The sequence below is a fragment of the Tyto alba genome, unplaced genomic scaffold (genome assembly GCF_018691265.1).
Source record: "Tyto alba isolate M040663 unplaced genomic scaffold, T.alba_DEE_v4.0 Super-Scaffold_20000042, whole genome shotgun sequence".
In the NCBI taxonomy this organism is placed as follows: Eukaryota; Metazoa; Chordata; class Aves; order Strigiformes; family Tytonidae; genus Tyto; species Tyto alba.
The window spans coordinates 3,764,003-3,780,252 of NW_024881293.1; the positions used below are offsets into that span (position 1 = coordinate 3,764,003).

General features: G+C 42.6%; 1 protein-coding gene across 1 annotated transcript; it reads left to right on the plus strand.

The window, feature by feature from the left end:
- Positions 1–720: 720 nt before the first annotated feature.
- On the plus strand, positions 721–15,933 carry EXOSC10 (exosome component 10). Its single transcript, XM_042794931.1, has 25 exons — positions 721–904; positions 1,641–1,777; positions 2,230–2,353; positions 2,855–2,959; positions 3,382–3,547; positions 4,275–4,386; positions 4,679–4,754; positions 4,897–5,007; positions 5,428–5,571; positions 5,890–6,080; positions 6,797–6,953; positions 7,605–7,753; positions 8,064–8,114; positions 8,856–8,967; positions 9,638–9,688; positions 10,240–10,318; positions 10,481–10,602; positions 10,918–11,013; positions 11,651–11,725; positions 12,201–12,288; positions 12,521–12,594; positions 13,145–13,313; positions 13,794–13,855; positions 15,109–15,182; positions 15,753–15,933. The coding sequence occupies exons 1-25, from the start codon at positions 752–754 to the stop codon at positions 15,781–15,783; spliced, it is 2,709 nt and encodes a 902-aa protein (XP_042650865.1). The 5' UTR covers positions 721–751; the 3' UTR covers positions 15,784–15,933.
- Positions 15,934–16,250: the final 317 nt, after the last annotated feature.

Consider the following 16,250-nt stretch of genomic DNA (forward strand, 5'->3'; position numbering starts at 1 on the left):
GCATTTTGACCGTGTTCTTGTTTATTCCTAAGAACTTCTTAGGAAGAGACAGGGAAGCAGATTAAGGGGTTTTTTTTTAGTTTGTTTTTTTTTTTTTTTTTAAGTTTCCTGTTGACATGGATTTGACTTGTCTTTTTCTGACTATATTTCCCTTTTGATAGCAGCTGGAGGCAAAGTTACTGAGACTGAATGATGTCCATCACTTGTATAAAAGAAACTTGACCATACAACTCCTAAATTTTAGTTTCTGGCAGATGTGGTGTCGTTCATGCGGTAAGAACATCAGCTTCCTTGGTCTCTGGCTAACAGCCACAGCTCGAGGGACACTGTGGGGTGTGTCCCTGTCCCGGCCAGGGTTCCACAGGCTTCCCCTGCTGCTTGTGCCAGTGCTGCACCCTGAAAATGGGGAACAGGGAGGTAGCAGTCTGGGGCTTTGGATGGTAATGCCCCCGCCCCCTTTACAGGCACTGCTCTGGCTCTGGGGGCAGTGTCAGTGCCCCACTGGTGGGTGCGTGTGGGGGAAATGGGCCCGGGGATCTCGCCCCTTTCAACCCCTGCGGGGTGTCCTTCAGGGCCCCGCACCTCGGGCCCCGCCTTCTTCCCGCCCAGGGGGCTGTTCCGCCACGCCACCTGGGGGCGCCAGAGGGCAGCTCTGCCGCCCTCACACACACACTCACCCCCCCCCCACCCCACCCCCCCACAGCCGCGTTCTCGCGAGATCGTCTAAACGTCGCGTGGCTGTGAGGGCAAGATGGCGGCTGCCGCCGGCGGGGGGAGCGGCAGCGCGGTCGCGGGGAGCCCCGCGGGGCCGGAGGGGAGCCGGGGGGCTGCGGGGCGGCCCGCGGAGGCGGGCGGCGCGGTAGCGGTGCTGCCTGGCTTCGACGACGCCGACGCCTTCGTCAAGGTGCGCGGAGGAGGGGGGGGGGGGGGAAGGGGGTGGGCGCCGCACACTACCGCTCCCGGCGGGCCGTGGGCGGCCCGGGGCATGCTGGGAGCTGTAGTTCTTACCTCTGGGGTGCCTGAGAAACACCCACCCACCCACCCATTTCAGTAGGTGCCACCCGTGAGGAGTCCCGCGTGGGCGCTCCCACGGGTGCCGGGGAGCAGAGCGGAGCGCTGGGGCCAGTTACATCCCTGAGCGGGGGTTCGTCGCCTCCCCGACGAGGGTCCCTGAAAAGCAGAGGAGTCGGGACCCTCGCGAGGGCCGCACTGGACCTGTCACGATGGGCGTTGCCCCGTGGATACAGATCGCGACATCAGCCACCTTGCATTTCAGCTGTGCACGCTGATGCTTCCAATAAAGGGAATGACTACCGGTTCTCAGGCAGGAAGCTTGCAGGGTTATTTTTTTTTTGTTAATATAATAAAGTAATTGTCTGCGTTCCTGATGACTTAACAAGCTTTTTTTCAGAACTTAAGTGTTAGACTGAGTTTTAAGACTCACCATTTCAAAGGTCTCTAAATTGTGTGAACTCTTAAGTTCGTGTAAACTTACTCATGTTGAAAAGCTCCATGATATTATGTTAGAACCACGCAGTTCACACCAGCTAGGCAAAATGCTTTTCTATTAAATAATATTCTGGATAAACAGAGGAACAAAATACTGAAAAAAATGCTAATAACATGGTATTCTTGCACAGTATGCTCTTGGCACAGTGGTAGCTGCAACAAAGGCATCTAATGGGCTTCCTCAGCCTGGTGATGAGTATGACTTCTACCGAAGCTTCCCTGGCTTCCGGGCATACTGTGAAACACAGGGTGACCGTCTCCTTCACTGGTAAGGATGCTTTTGCATCTCTGAGCCGTTGCTAATAACTTCCAATCCAAAAGAGAAAGTAGCACCCTCCTTTTGAGAGTCCAAACTTACTGTAAATAAAAAGCTTCACATACTTAATTTTCACTACTTTTCTATCAATTGACAGTTTAAGTAACAAGCTTAAAGAGGCCTTTCATAATGATTTGGATAAAGACCTCTGCAGAGAGCAGAGGCTGATATAAAACGTATTAGGCATCTATTTTAAAAGTCACGTGGTTCATAAGAAATTAATCCTAATACTTAATACTGTGTAGTTGTTTCTTCTATTCACTGCTCACGTGATGTTATTTACAGGCACTGCATTTGATTTATTTTTAAACTTTTAAGATGTAGAAAGTTGAAAAGAACTGGATGGTTTAGTGTTCAGCATGCCTGCTTTCAAATTGCTAATAGCTGTACTGTTCTCCTCCAAGCATGAGCAAGGTGATGCAATACCATGGCTGCCGTAGCCACATAAAGGATCGCAACAAAGTGACAGAGCTGGAAGATAAATTTGATATGCTGGTTGACTCCAATGATGTCATTCTTGAAAGAGTGGTAAGCAAATTATTTCTGGATGTTCTTCTTACAAATGGTTCGGTTGCCACGAGTTCTTTTTTCATTGCAAGAATTTCAGTGGTAGTGCTTTCACAGTTAAGTTTAGTGTTTCCTTGGTCTGGTGGTTTTCCTTTTTATTTTAAAAACATTTCCATTTACTTGGCCAGTGGCTGCAGCAACGAAGGCCAGATAGGTTATGGCCCAAGGGGAATGATGGTAATATGTGACTTGTGAAGAAACTAAATGCAGTTTGGCACAGTAATCTCACAACCTGAGAATAGGTTTGTAAATTCGTAGAGCTACTTCTCTGAGGTAACTCTCCCTACTCCTGTTGTTTAACATATTCCTCCCACATTTGTCTGTCTCACGTTGCACAGAATTCAGGGGAAATGGCTGTGGAGGTATCTACCTGTGTGACTTTCTTTATTCAGTCTGACTGAAGTGGCTGAACATGGTAATTTAACAGGTGTTTGTTTTTCACCTTGCTTTTCTGGAATTTAGGGCATTTTATTGGATGAAGCAGCCGGAGTGAACAAAAACCAGCAACCAGTCCTCCCTGCTGGGTTACAGCCCCCACAGACGATCATTTCCAGCTGGAACCGCAAGGTGAGGTCTCTGTGCTCAGTTTGCTGTATTACCTTAGCTTTTTTCCCAGCATTGGCACTACTTATTTTCCAGTGGAGTTGAGTAGTTAAATGTTCCATCACATTTTTTGATATGTCCTAACTTCATCCCTCCTTTTTCCTTTTTGCGTTTATTCAAATTTGATTCTAGATTCTGTGTGCTTTCAATTGCCATTTCAGTTTCATGTACACAATAGCCTTTCTTATGCTCATTCATATGAATTCAGGATCCTGATTCAGAGAACTTTCATTCTTAGGTGCTGGACTGACTGCAAAATACTGACTCACTTTGGAGTTTGGGGTATAACTTTATTCTTCTGAATGTTGGGTCAGACTGAGTGAAAGAAACCGAACATCTATTCAATTATGTGGGATTTACCTGTGGTTTACCTTTTTTTTAAACAGGCAGGAGAGTCCCACAAGAGAACTCAATCTGAAACCTTTCGACTGCTTCATGCCAAGAATATCGTTCGACCACAGCTTAAGTTTAGGGAAAAGATTGACAATTCTAACACTCCCTTTGTACCTAAACTTTTTATCAAGCCAAATGCTTTGAAACCTTTGCCTGAAGGTAAGGGGTTTATTTTTTTTGTTGGATAACCTATTGAGAGTATTTGACATAAATCTGTCCTCACAGTCTAGAGGAGGAATCATTGGCTGTAAAAACAAGGAACAGCAGGAGATGTTGACCACTTCGGTGTAGTAACTCTGTGACTCTGTGTATGTATGTGTAATGTAAGGGTTGGTCAGCATACAGCATCTTCTTGTTGATATAGAGTAAATAATCTGTTCCAAACAGATAGTCTGCTGCTTCTCTTTACCACCATTGAACGTACGTGATGACTTCTTTCTAATTAGTTAGGAGTACCTGGTTGTAGGTCAGCTGTAACTTTGCTTTTGGTGTTTTATCAAAGCCGTCAGCATAACATCCTGTCCTAGAAACATGTCATTCTGCTGCTGGTGAATCATCCTTAGTCTGCCCTGATGTGGTTGTACTTTTAGTAACTGGGAATGATTGAAAGATTTTCCTGAAGATTTTTCAATCTCCTTCCAAGCTCTTGAGCAGAACCACCTTGTGTCTTGCTTAACAACAGCCTGGTAAAACCTGGTAGCTGAGTTGTCGTTAGAGGTGCAGACAGAAATCTTGCTGACAGAAAAAGCTGCCAGTCTAAATTGTCAAGATTTTTGATACTTTATGATTTTAATAGGATTTTGTGGTGGGTGGAGGGGAGAGAATAGTAGGCTGCAAACATGTTATATGTAGGACCCAGTCCAGTTGTTCCATATTGGTTGTTCAGCCCTCACAAAAAGTGGACGGGAGCGAAAGGAGCGCCCTGAAGACTTGGATGTGCCAGCTGCTTTGGCAGACTTCATACACCAGCAGAGGACGCAGCAAACTGAGCAAGACATGTAAGAAATTAAATTGACAGCGAGGTGCTTGGAGTATCATTGGTGAACATGCACTTGTATGGTCCCATTGTGCTGATGCTATTCATGTGTAATGGTTCTGCATGTGTTTGTGTCTGCACACTACATTGCGTGTGATTTGCTTTAGACATCTGCAGTTATTTTAAACCTGTGCTTAATAAGGGACAAAATTTCTGCTCAATAGGGAAACCGCCATAGCTCTCAAAGTCTCTATGCTATGGCTTCATAAAGATGACTGAAATTTAGTCTGCGCCTGTCTTCCTAATTTCTACAGGTTTGCTCACCCTTACCAGTATGAACTGGAGCATTTTTCTCCACCAGATGGAGTTCTCAAGAAACCAGAACCCCAGGTTGGTGCCCACATTAATTTAAACTTACTGCAGATGCAGTAAGTTTACAGACAGCCATACTCGATGAATTTTGGAATGGGGGTGGAGGTCAGGAGTGGGAATTGACAGAGAACATACCATGCCTAATAATTTGCTCTGCCAGATATACAGGCCCATCAAGAAAACACCCTGTCATTTTATCACCACACTGGATGAGCTGGTAGAACTAAATGAAAAGCTTATGAACTGTAAAGAATTTGCCCTGGACTTAGAGGTAATCAAATTGCCTTTTCTGTTTAGAAGTTACGCATGTACTCCTGTTACCTAGGAGACCGTTATATTCTTCCAGTCTCTTTTGTGGTCTTCTTTCTCTTGCTTTTTGTACTTTCTGACACAAAAAGACAGTCATGACCCTGACCTGTCAGATATTATCTAAAAGGTTGGATTAAGCTGTGTCAATATTATAAGTTTTCCCATGGTAGTTCTGGCTGCACACTTCATACTGAATTTGATCTTCTTTCAATTTCATCCCGTGGTTTTTTTGTGTCATGCTAGTGACTGCAAAGAGAAAGCTTGCTCATCCAGTTGTCTTTAAGAAGTCCTCTGTTACTTTTTCTTCCTTCACTTGGGGTGCTGTTTGTTTTATAGTATTACTTCTGTAATGGATCCTAGCTTACATCTCTCGTTTTTTCAGCACCATTCCTACAGGAGCTTCCTGGGCTTGACATGTCTGATGCAGATTTCCACACGAACAGAAGACTTCATTATTGATACACTGGAATTGCGCAGCGAAATGAACATTCTCAACGAGACCTTCACAGACCCTGCAATTGTGAAGGTCTGTTCCCGGATTCACCCACTCGCCTATAGAATGCCTTCCCGCCCCCTTACTTAAAGCTTTATTATAGTTTAAAGCACACTGTGTGCTCTGTCTTGGTCGCTTGGCTCTGCTTTCATTGTAACTTGTTCATGTGCCTGCTTCCTTGATATAGTGGGGAGTTACTTGCCAAGTGCCCTTACTTAGTAGTTCTGCACTTAACAGTCAAGAACAGAGAAGAGAAATCTGGTCCTAGACACATGAATGTGAAACCACAGTACTGCCAGCCTGGAGTAGAAATGTTCTTCATATCATTCTCAATTTTTTTTGCTTTTCAAGGTCCTTCATGGTGCTGATTCAGATGTGGAATGGCTGCAAAAAGACTTTGGTCTGTACTTGGTGAACATGTTTGATACTCACCAAGCTGCTCGTCTCCTCAATCTTGGCAAGCATTCTTTGGACCACTTGCTAAAGTTGTATTGCAATATAGATGCTGACAAGCAGTACCAGCTGGCTGACTGGAGGATACGGTAAAAACTGACCCCTTAAATGGGCTTCAGCTGCAAGGTAGCACTTACCCTTGTTTGTATTGTTAGAACAGCAGCATGTTTCCAGTTGCAAGCCCCACAGTTGGAGGTTATTCTCAAAGTGAACAAGCACAGCATTTACCTGGCTGTGATTTAAGTTCTCTTGAGACTTACATTTTCCCATGTTTCTTTAGAAAATTAGTAGTTCTGGGAAGATTAAGTAATGAAAAGCTCCTGGAAACTTGCTTTTTGGGAACAGTGCTTAACCACCACAGTATTATGGAGAAAGTCAGTATTTGCTCCTCTAGAGCCCCCACAAAAACATTCAGTCACCCGCACTAGGTAGAGCAGTATGCTGTTGGAGCAGTGAGCTTGGCTATGGAGATGGACCCTGCGCACCGCAGAGATCCCAGGTCTACTTCATGTAGGCTCTGCAGAGAGAGAGGAATTATGACAAGTACCATAGCAAGCAGTTCTGCTGACAGCTACATGGCAGTCCTGCTCTCCAGCATGTGAATAAGATGCCGTCTGAACTGGAAAGTGCACAGCATGTTGCTGCTGTTGCCCAGCAAATCCTTCAGTAAGAAAGCAGAATTATTTCCATATTGGTTCTTGGTGGTGTTTTACATGCAGCTCACCTTAATATGCCTTGCAAGAGGGAAGTGACAGTTTGGTGGGGCAACTGAAATGGATTAATGTGATTTTGGCTCTTTTTCTAGACCTTTGCCAGAAGAAATGATTCAGTATGCTCGTGATGACACTCACTACTTGCTCTACATCTATGATAAAGTGAGGGAGGCACTGTGGGAGAGAGGGAACGAGCAGCCCACTCAGCTGCAGGTTGTGTGGCAACGCAGCAAGGACATCTGCCTGAAGGTAAAGCTTCACCTGGTTGGATTACCTGGATCAGAGTATGGGTTTAGTTGGACAGAAGGTCCTTTGCCTATTCTATGGCTGTTGCGTAGATGCAGGCTTTTTCCCTCTGTGTGTGTCTGAAAACAGCTGTACAGACTGACTCAGTGATATGCAGTCACTTGTTTCACTAACTAAAATCCTTGGATTCAGATGCCTTTTTGCTGATTTTTCAACGCTAATACTCCTTGGCCTCCTGATGCTTTCAGGTGTGTCTTTTCCAAGAGAGATGTTACATTTCCAGTTCTACTGGATGTTCCTAGAAGTTCAAAGCCTAGCTGGAGTTGCATTATGAGCTAATTACGTTGTGCCTGTAGAAAATACTGTCTGTGAAAGTAGGCCTTGTCTAATGTAGTAAAGCTTGAAGATACTGTATGTCTAAAGATGTTCCTGGAGTTGATGGGGGTGGATTTCTGATAAAAATGGATGAGATGTATTCTTTTCAGGGATAGGCTCCTACCAGTAGTTTAGGATAAAAGCTCTGAGACACATTGTACCTGAGTTTATTCAATCTTTTTATGTCTGTCTGAGATTCTGTCTGTATCAGTGAAGCAAGGCAAACTAGAAAACACAAATCTGATACTGATCATGAGTGTTTCTTTTTTTCCTGTCCAGAAATACATCAAGCCCCTCTTTTCAGATGAATCCTACCTTGAGCTCTACAGGAGGCAGAAAAGGCATCTTAACACACAGCAGCTAGCAGCATTTAGGTTGCTGTTTGCATGGAGAGACAAGATGGCACGTCAAGAGGATGAAAGTACAGGGTAGGAAGCCTTTTGCTACAGGCACTGGCTTAATATTTCAGTGAGTCTCTTGGCTTGTACCTTTCCTACCCCCAAGGTGGAACCACTTTGTTACCTGTGGAAATTAGTGTACTACCTCAAGCTGCTTTTTACACAGAAGTCCTGTTATGTTTAGCAGTAAATTCTTACAGGTATCTAGATCAGCTCTACTTAATTTCTTTTTAACTGGTTTAATCTTTTCAGACCTTGTAATTGAGGCAGACTTGTGCACTTTGTAGGTATTTTTAAGAGTAACATTCGGTTACATTCACACCGCCTCTTTGTGTTGTAGATACGTGCTACCGAATCATATGCTGTTGAAGATAGCAGAGGAACTGCCCAAGTAAGTTTTGTTCATCCTTGAGGAGTCTTACTTGATTTTAATATCCAGCAAGTCATTTCCTAATGTGTAATTACTTTTACAGTTGGTTTCTTCCTTCCATCTGTCAGTACTGCTTTTCTCTATAGTTGTTCAGTTTGGAAGAGAAATAAATAGCAATACTCCTTCAGAAGGCTCCAAACTTCTTCTCAGATACATCTCTCTTATTTTATTCCACTAATAAAACACATTTCTTTGCATTGCTATATGTTACATGTCCCCCCTGAGATTTCTGTAGTATTACAAAGCAAGAGAGGGATGAGTTCCCTCATAGCATTTTATTTTTTTTCTCCTAAAGGGATGGAGGGTGGGGGCCAAGACCAAATTTATACAACCTTTTCCTCAAACATTCGCCACTCATCATCTGACATCTGTAGTTGAGAATAATAAAAATGCATCTTTCAATGCAAGTCCACTGCTGGGCTTGGCTTCCATAGATGAATACTGAACAAGGAACAAAATTAAGAGGCAGACAGACCACAGAAAAGATAAGTGAGAGAAGAGCTGAGTTAATGGTTTCTCCTTATCTGCACAAATGTGGTACAGAAGAATTTTTCGTCAGAATAAACTCTGACAGATTAATCTGACTTGTCTTATTCTGTCACAGTCAGGACTGTGGTTATATCTGGTTGCATGTCCTTTGAATGCAAATACCTAACATCGGCCATAAATATAGCACACTGAATTTTTCTCATCTCTCTTTAGAGAACCCCAGGGCGTCATTGCTTGCTGTAATCCAGTCCCACCACTAGTTCGCCAGCAGATTAATGAATTGCATCTTCTCATTCAGCAGGCCCGGGAGATGCCTCTTCTCAAGGTAAGAGTAGCTCGTACCACACAAGAGACTCATCACTTGCTTTCCATAAGCCAGGGACTGGAGCTAAATGGTGACCTGTGATGATGTGTAGGCTGAAGTTTGCTTTTTGAACACTGTGAGTATAGTGTTCTGTAGCAGAGCAGAAAGATATATTGCAACTTCTTCTTGCCTGTTGTCTGCTGTGTGCTGGCTGACACACAGTGTAGTTTCCTGGAGAACTAGAGCAGTAAAAGAACAGACACTGCTTGGACAGGGCACAGTTGTCTGTCTTACATTGCACATCATATCTGCCTCCATGAGGAAAAACTGGGCCTTGCGGAATTTGTTGGCCATGTAAATGGATTCATAAATCCTTTACAACTATGGTGAAGTAAAAAAAACAACCCTAGGTGTAAGAGGTTCACTAGTTAAAATATATTATCAGCATGTTGATAATAGTACACTCTTCCTCCTTTAGTGGAACAAAGCCATTTGTAGGCATGACTGTGTCCTTTCTGTGTGAAGTGTTTAAATGTATCTCTATGCAAACACTGCATGAGAAGAAGAAATAATGTCATTTTATTTACCTGCTAGTTTGTAATAAATGTGTTAAAAACACTGATTATGAAGCCAGCATAGAAGAAATAGAGCCAGGTGCATTTAAGTAACACATCTTTCTCTCCCATTCTAGTCGGAGATGGCTTTGACAGTGAAGAAGAGAGCACCTCTATGCAACCCTGAGGTACTGTTTACATAACACTTGTTACCTAATGTCTTAAGCCTTAAACTGGGAAACAAATGTAGCAGAATTATAGCTTCTAGTAAATTGTTTACTCTCAGCCATTTTACAGGTTTCTCCACTTTAGTTTAATGTTACTCTTCTGTGCTAGCCTCCTAACGTTACCAGCCCTAAATTGGTATTTTACAAACCACCATAATAGCAACACTTAAGGCTTCATCAGCAAACACTCTAGCTGCTGGACAGTTTCATGTGTGTTAGTCTATATTGACTAATATGTAAGAAGAGAAGTTTCAAATGAGTTTCTAAGGCTGACTCGTTTACTCTCCTTGTGCATATGAATTAAAGCATCTCTGTTAGCCAGGGGGGGTTTGCACAGAGATAGCCTTTTGATGCCAGATGCAATGAGCTCTGTCAGGTGAGCTATATTGAGAATATCTCTGAATTTCACCCTTTTATTTCGATTTTCATTAATGTGTCTCTGCAATGTGAAAATATATACAGATTCACAGAGTAATGTGTTAATGGTGTTTGTAATTTGAATCTCTCTGCAGAGGCTGGAGAATATCTTCTTTGGACCACATGACAGTTCCCGGATTGCTATGGATGGTTTTCAGAACAATTCTGCCTTAGGTAATTTGAACTTAACCTAAAAACTGTGCCAATAATGACATGATATGGCTTTGACATGGGGAAATAAGCAGCCCTGAAGAAACTTTCAGTGAGATCTCATTACACAAAAGAGCAGTAGAATATACAAGTAACTAAGAAAAAATTTGTCTCCTTTTCATGTAGAACCTGCACCAATTTTGGAACATGGTTGCCTCTTCTCAGACAGTGAGAGGACAACGAATATTCAGGGTGTTCAGCCAGAGTCAACATGTCTTGTTGCTACTGCCACTGTCAGCATATTCCGTGTAAGCAACATATTTGTGATAGTGTCAGCATTTAAGTAGTGGAAAATATACTTTAATAATCTGATAAAATTGTGAAAGTATTGCAAGAAATGGTAAGATGGGACATGCATGGAAATGATACTGGTTTCCTATCAAGCATATAGCATAACCAAGACAACTAGGTTAGGAAGCCAGCAAGTTAATTGCATCTCTCTGGAGGCTTACTGCCAACAGTGGAACTTCAGATAGAGTGAGAAATAACATGCATGAAATGGCAGTAGCTAAAACCAAAAATTATTAATGTTAATATTTCTCCCCCTTTTTTTTTTTTACAAGGAAGGTGATGAAGATGAAGGAAATGAGAAGACTTTAACCACTGCGCAGCAGAAAGCTCAGCGTATAATGGAGTCCTTTGAAAATCCGTTTAGAATGGTAAAAGTTCCCAATACATATTTGTAGTGGGACTCATAAACTACCTAGTGCAGAGGATGCTCTGAGCTATTTTTCTATGTGTATCCAAAAGAGCTTGATAGAGCATCAGATGCTGTTCTCTTACTGGAATGGAGAGATTGTCCTCCTTGCAAAGCACACACGTGCGGACTTGTTTTCAAAACACATTGAAATGCCTTCTAGATATATGTCTTTCTACACAGTAAACAGCCCTCTCACTGTTTTTTTAATCAAGTTTGAGGGTTTTGTAATTTGCATCACATTTTCATCTCTATGGCTAGAATTAGTGAGCTGATTTTACTCTTCTAATAAATCAGTACAACAATAGAATACTTTGTTATAGAATTGGAGTGGCAAATTACTAGGAAAATAATATCAAAACAATTTTTTCTGGTGTGTGGTTGGGGCTTGGTTTGTCGAGGTTTTTTTTGGTTGTTTTTTCTTTAACATTTACCTTGGCCATAGCTGTGGTAAGTTTTCTTTTTCCAAAAGGTGTTTTATTTGTAGAATGTTTATTAAATATGAACTTTTTGATTTGGAACATTTTCAGTAGCATTTTAGCGATGAGCTAAACATCATGTGCTGTGTTTAAAGCAAAATGGGTTTTTTCTCTCTACAGTACCTACCTTCAGAACAGAATTCTGCCTATGTCTCACAATCTGCAAAGTTTGACCCGTCATCAAAAATTTATGAAGTAAGACTTGTGCTAAAATTTCTTGCCAGGTAGTACGAAAGAAACAAATAAGTAGCTTATTTTCCTTTGGGAACCTCAGCAATATAGAATTTTTTTTTTCTTCAATTCTCCTCAGAGAAAGAATGTAAGTTTTGAGAAACTTGACATGTTTCTCAATCTGTAGTTCATTGTTTCTGTAGTATTCATATGCTTCAAAGAACCAGGGTTTGGAGACATTCCACTGTACATTCCCTGTCTGTCAAAGCTACGAACTACTACTGCAGTCTGTGTCTGTTCTCATGGCTTGTTTGTAGCTCTGAACTTTTAAAGCACATGGTTTTACTTTACCTGGTGCAGCAGATCTTAATCTCTTTTACAATCCAATTTGATCTTTTGTACTCATAATGAAGACCAGCATGTGGTAGCAAGTTTATAAACTCCCTTTTGCCATAAAACTTTAAAGAAAGTGATCCCAGGTAATTTTTTTTCATTGCAGATCAGCAATCGATGGAAGTTAATGAGTCAGACACAAGTACAGAAAGAGTCCAAGGAAGAAACCAAAAAGAAAGCAGCCCAACAGTCAGGTACAGTCATTCTTCCCTTCTTCAGTGTGTTGGCTAGCATGCTTTTCCCAAAGCACATAGGTTATTTCCCAGTTACAAGAAGACCTTAGATGATGCATTTCCTGATGAATGACATTGTTTGACAAAGATTGTACTCTAGTTTGAGACTTGCTACAAGCTGCTTTGCTTGCTTTTCTCAGTTCCTCGCTAACCTACTCGTGTTTTTTACAGTAATGCTTGTTTGTTCCCATAGCTGCCCGTGACCAGGCACAGAAGGTGTATAAAGAGGCAACAGAAAATATTGTGTCAGTTCGTCAACAAGCTATGGTATGTCACTGAATCCCCTACTTCCAGTCTTTGCCCCTTTTGACCTTCATAACAAAGCTCAGAATGAAACCCTGAGCCCTACAACTCTGAAATGTCTGAATGGTTTTTGATAGTGGCCTTTCTGTGGTTCTGCCCTGTGTGTAGCAACAGACCCCTGGCAACTGTGCTGTGCAAATCTTTGCATCCCTCCATATCTTCAGTAAGGGATTGTTTCCCACTGCTGCACCTCTCTGCTCTTCACTTGCCTAGTTTCCCCCCAAATCTGCCTGTGGGGCCACAGCAGATCTCAGCCTCTAGTATCCTGTGAAATGACAACCTGGCTTTTCATCTGAAAAGTCCCTGCTGTGAGGAAAATAAAAAAGCAGTTTAGGCCCAAGGAAGAATGCAGTGCTTTCTCCCCACACTCTTATTGCCACAGGCAGTAGCTGTCACTGGGGCATAGGTCCACTGGGCAGTTCATCTGCATGCTGGTGTTCATGCCTACACAGAGATGTTTCATTCTCCTCCCCTGAACTTGTCCTTGTTTCTATTCTGTGGGTTGCTTTCACAGCAGGAACAAGCTAATAAGAAGAGGGAGAGAGTCATGAGTGAAACAGGAACAGAGCTGCCAAAACAAGAGAAGAAACGGCCAAAAGCCTCCCAGCAACCAGAGGAGCTGGAAGCACCGAAGCAGTTTACCCCCTTTGATTACAGCAAGTCCAACTTCAAAGTGTTTGCGGGTAAGATCTGGATCTCTTGCTGGAGTGCTGCAGGCTGTGGAAAATGTTGCCAGCTGAGCATTGAGAAGGCTGTGTGTGAATGTAGGTGCCAAGACAGTACAAACTGTTATAATGCACTTACCTTACAGTAGGGAAATACTAAAAGAAATTAACTTGGGGAATGTACAGCTTAGCATCCCTTCACCGATTTGGAAAGAAAATCCTAGAACCATTGGCCAAGGGGGCTGTGGATTCAGATTTTGCTTCTTTTCTCTGTAGAGGAAGTCATCTGTTTAATTGGACCCCAGGAACTAAGAGGAAAAGGAGATTTGACTCCTTTGGAACAAGTATCTATTGAAAAGCATCTCCTGCCCTTAAGAGACTGTTCTGTTTTTTAGCATGTGGGAGACTGCAGTGAAACCTTATCATCAGAGGAACACTGTGGAACGCACTGTTCTTTGTGGAAAATTTTAGTGACAGCTTCTCTCCTCTCTCCCTTAGGAAGCAGCAAATCGAAGCAGTCGCCACAATTTGATCCTGCCAAGCAAGCTTACACAGGCAAGGTACGGGCATGTCATGAAAGAAGGAACAGAAATGTTGATGATAGCTGGGGACTCGCTGGGGAAAGCAGATGACTTTTTCTGGCTCTGCAGAATGTTCCCTAATAGCACTTGGTACTGAAGGGCAGCTTTCAATCACAAGCATATACTTCGTATTACAGCATCTTCCCATTCAGTAAGAGCTTCCTTGAGGCCCCTCAGACTCTCTTGTTGTTTCCCACCTCTTCATGCACTGTTCACATCTGTGCCTCCAAACATCACAGGTGTGACACTTCGACCACAGCACAACAGCACAAATTCCCAATACCAAATTCAAGGCACTCTCAAAAATCTCCTTCAGTGCAGTTATTCCAGGCCATGTCAGGCCTGCGTGTTGCCCACACTCTCCACCAAGTACTGTCATTAGGGAAACAGTCTCAGCTCAAAGAATTTTTACTTAATTTATTGCTAATTGAGATTGAGAGATTGAAGTGAAGAAAGAAAACATAAACAATCACATACTTAGGAACACCTGTGACCTGCACAGGTTCCTGTGTTGGTGCCACCCCACCCCACGTCATCCCTGCAGACCTGGGTTATCTAAACCCCCCATGTATACCCTGCATAGTGCTCGTGTGTGGAGTGTTCGGGTACTGATGCGTGACGTCAGTCGGCGTTCAGGCATGAAGTAATAGGGTGCCCATGCATGAACTCACTGGGCCCTCGCGCATTAATTTTAAGCTCTGAAGCTCATTTCTTGCATTTCAGCCTCTTTCCTGTGCATGCTGCCTTCCTGCATGTTTAACTGGAAGGCCGATGGTACCAGGGAGCATCTTAGATACTCATTAAAAATCGTATTTTAGAGGCTGAACAAGTTTGTGCCTGATAATGTAGGAGACAGCTTCCCATGCAATCCCTTTGCTGTGTCAGTTGAAACTTGTTTTAGGAGAGAAAAAAAAAGAAACTGACTGGTGAATTTGGGACAACTACAGAGGTTTCTGTCTAGATGGGTAAGATTTGTCATCAGTGGGGTATTGTGCCTCACATTTCAAGGTTAGACGTGTTACGAGATGTTAGTAGAACAGCATTTATTCAGATGCATTCAGTACACATGCATATAAAGAAATTCTAAAACATGAAGCTCACAGTGTAAACGAGCAGTGCTCCTTGAAGTTGAAGGGACCTGACAGCACATGACCTCATGGAATATACTGTATCTGGCAAGTACCTCACTGTGATGGTGGTGTTTTCTTTTTTTTTTTTTTTTTCCTGTGCAGAAATTTGCTGGAGCTAACAAACTTCAACAATCTGGAAACCGAAGCATGTCCTACCTGGCAGGGAAAGCTGATAGGTGTGTTGTCAACCTGCTCTCATCACAGTGGTGGAGTGTTTTCATGCCTGTGCCCTGGAGCTATGGGCAAAGCATAGCTATTGTCCTCTATTGCTGTGGGAGATTAAGCACATCTTTAATGGGAAGAGGTTGCATCACAGTTTGACGTCAGTTTAAAGGAAAAAAGAAATGAAAAAAAAAAAAAAGCTTAGTCAGTATTAATGGAATTAAAACCAATTCTGGGTGGAAGGTTTGAAACGCTGAGGTAAATGTTTGTGTTAATAGATATGGGAGTCACTTTGGCCACAAAGATAGGAGGGGAGGGAGAGCATTTGCCTAGCTCGGAAGGAAGATATGCCAAATATGAACAGTTGTTCTGAATAGATGCTTGATGTGTAGCTTGGAAGGCATGATCCTTATGTATTTAGTCATAGAAGAACAACACTACCTAAGGGCAGCATCGGAGAGAGAAAGGTTCTGTCTCTATCATGACCCTTTCTCAATAGAATCATTGTTAACCTATCATAGGTTTTCAGTCTTGAAGTGAATTTAGAGCAAGAGTTAAAGTCTTTCTGTAACTGTCTTTTGCAGGGGTTCCAGACACCACTGGCCAAAGAGATAGTCCTTGTTACAGGACCTGTGGGATTTGCTGCTGAACAAAACAATAGTCAGAAGTATTGTCACCATGGGAAGGCAAATACCGGTCATTGAGCAATTTTTGTACAGAAATGTTTTTAAATCCATTAAAATCCTTTTTGTTCAGAAGGAAAAACATCTTAATTGATGTCAATTTTATTATATTCACATTGGGTTTTTTTCTAATTATACTCACAATGTTGCTTTGTTTCTAATTTTGAAAGTTTACCCTGTGGCCTCAAACAGTTAGGCTAAACTTGTCACTTCTTGGAGTTACTTAAAGTCCAGAACCAGCATGTCAGTGGAGTATGAGAGGAACCTCCTGGCATCTCTAAAGCCAGCACAAAACTAACAGAGAGAATCAGTAGATGTGACTCACACGCCAGCAGTCCAGATAAGGAAATAAAGCCAGACTGTCTTTTATGTTAGACCTTGCTTACAAACCACAGCTCG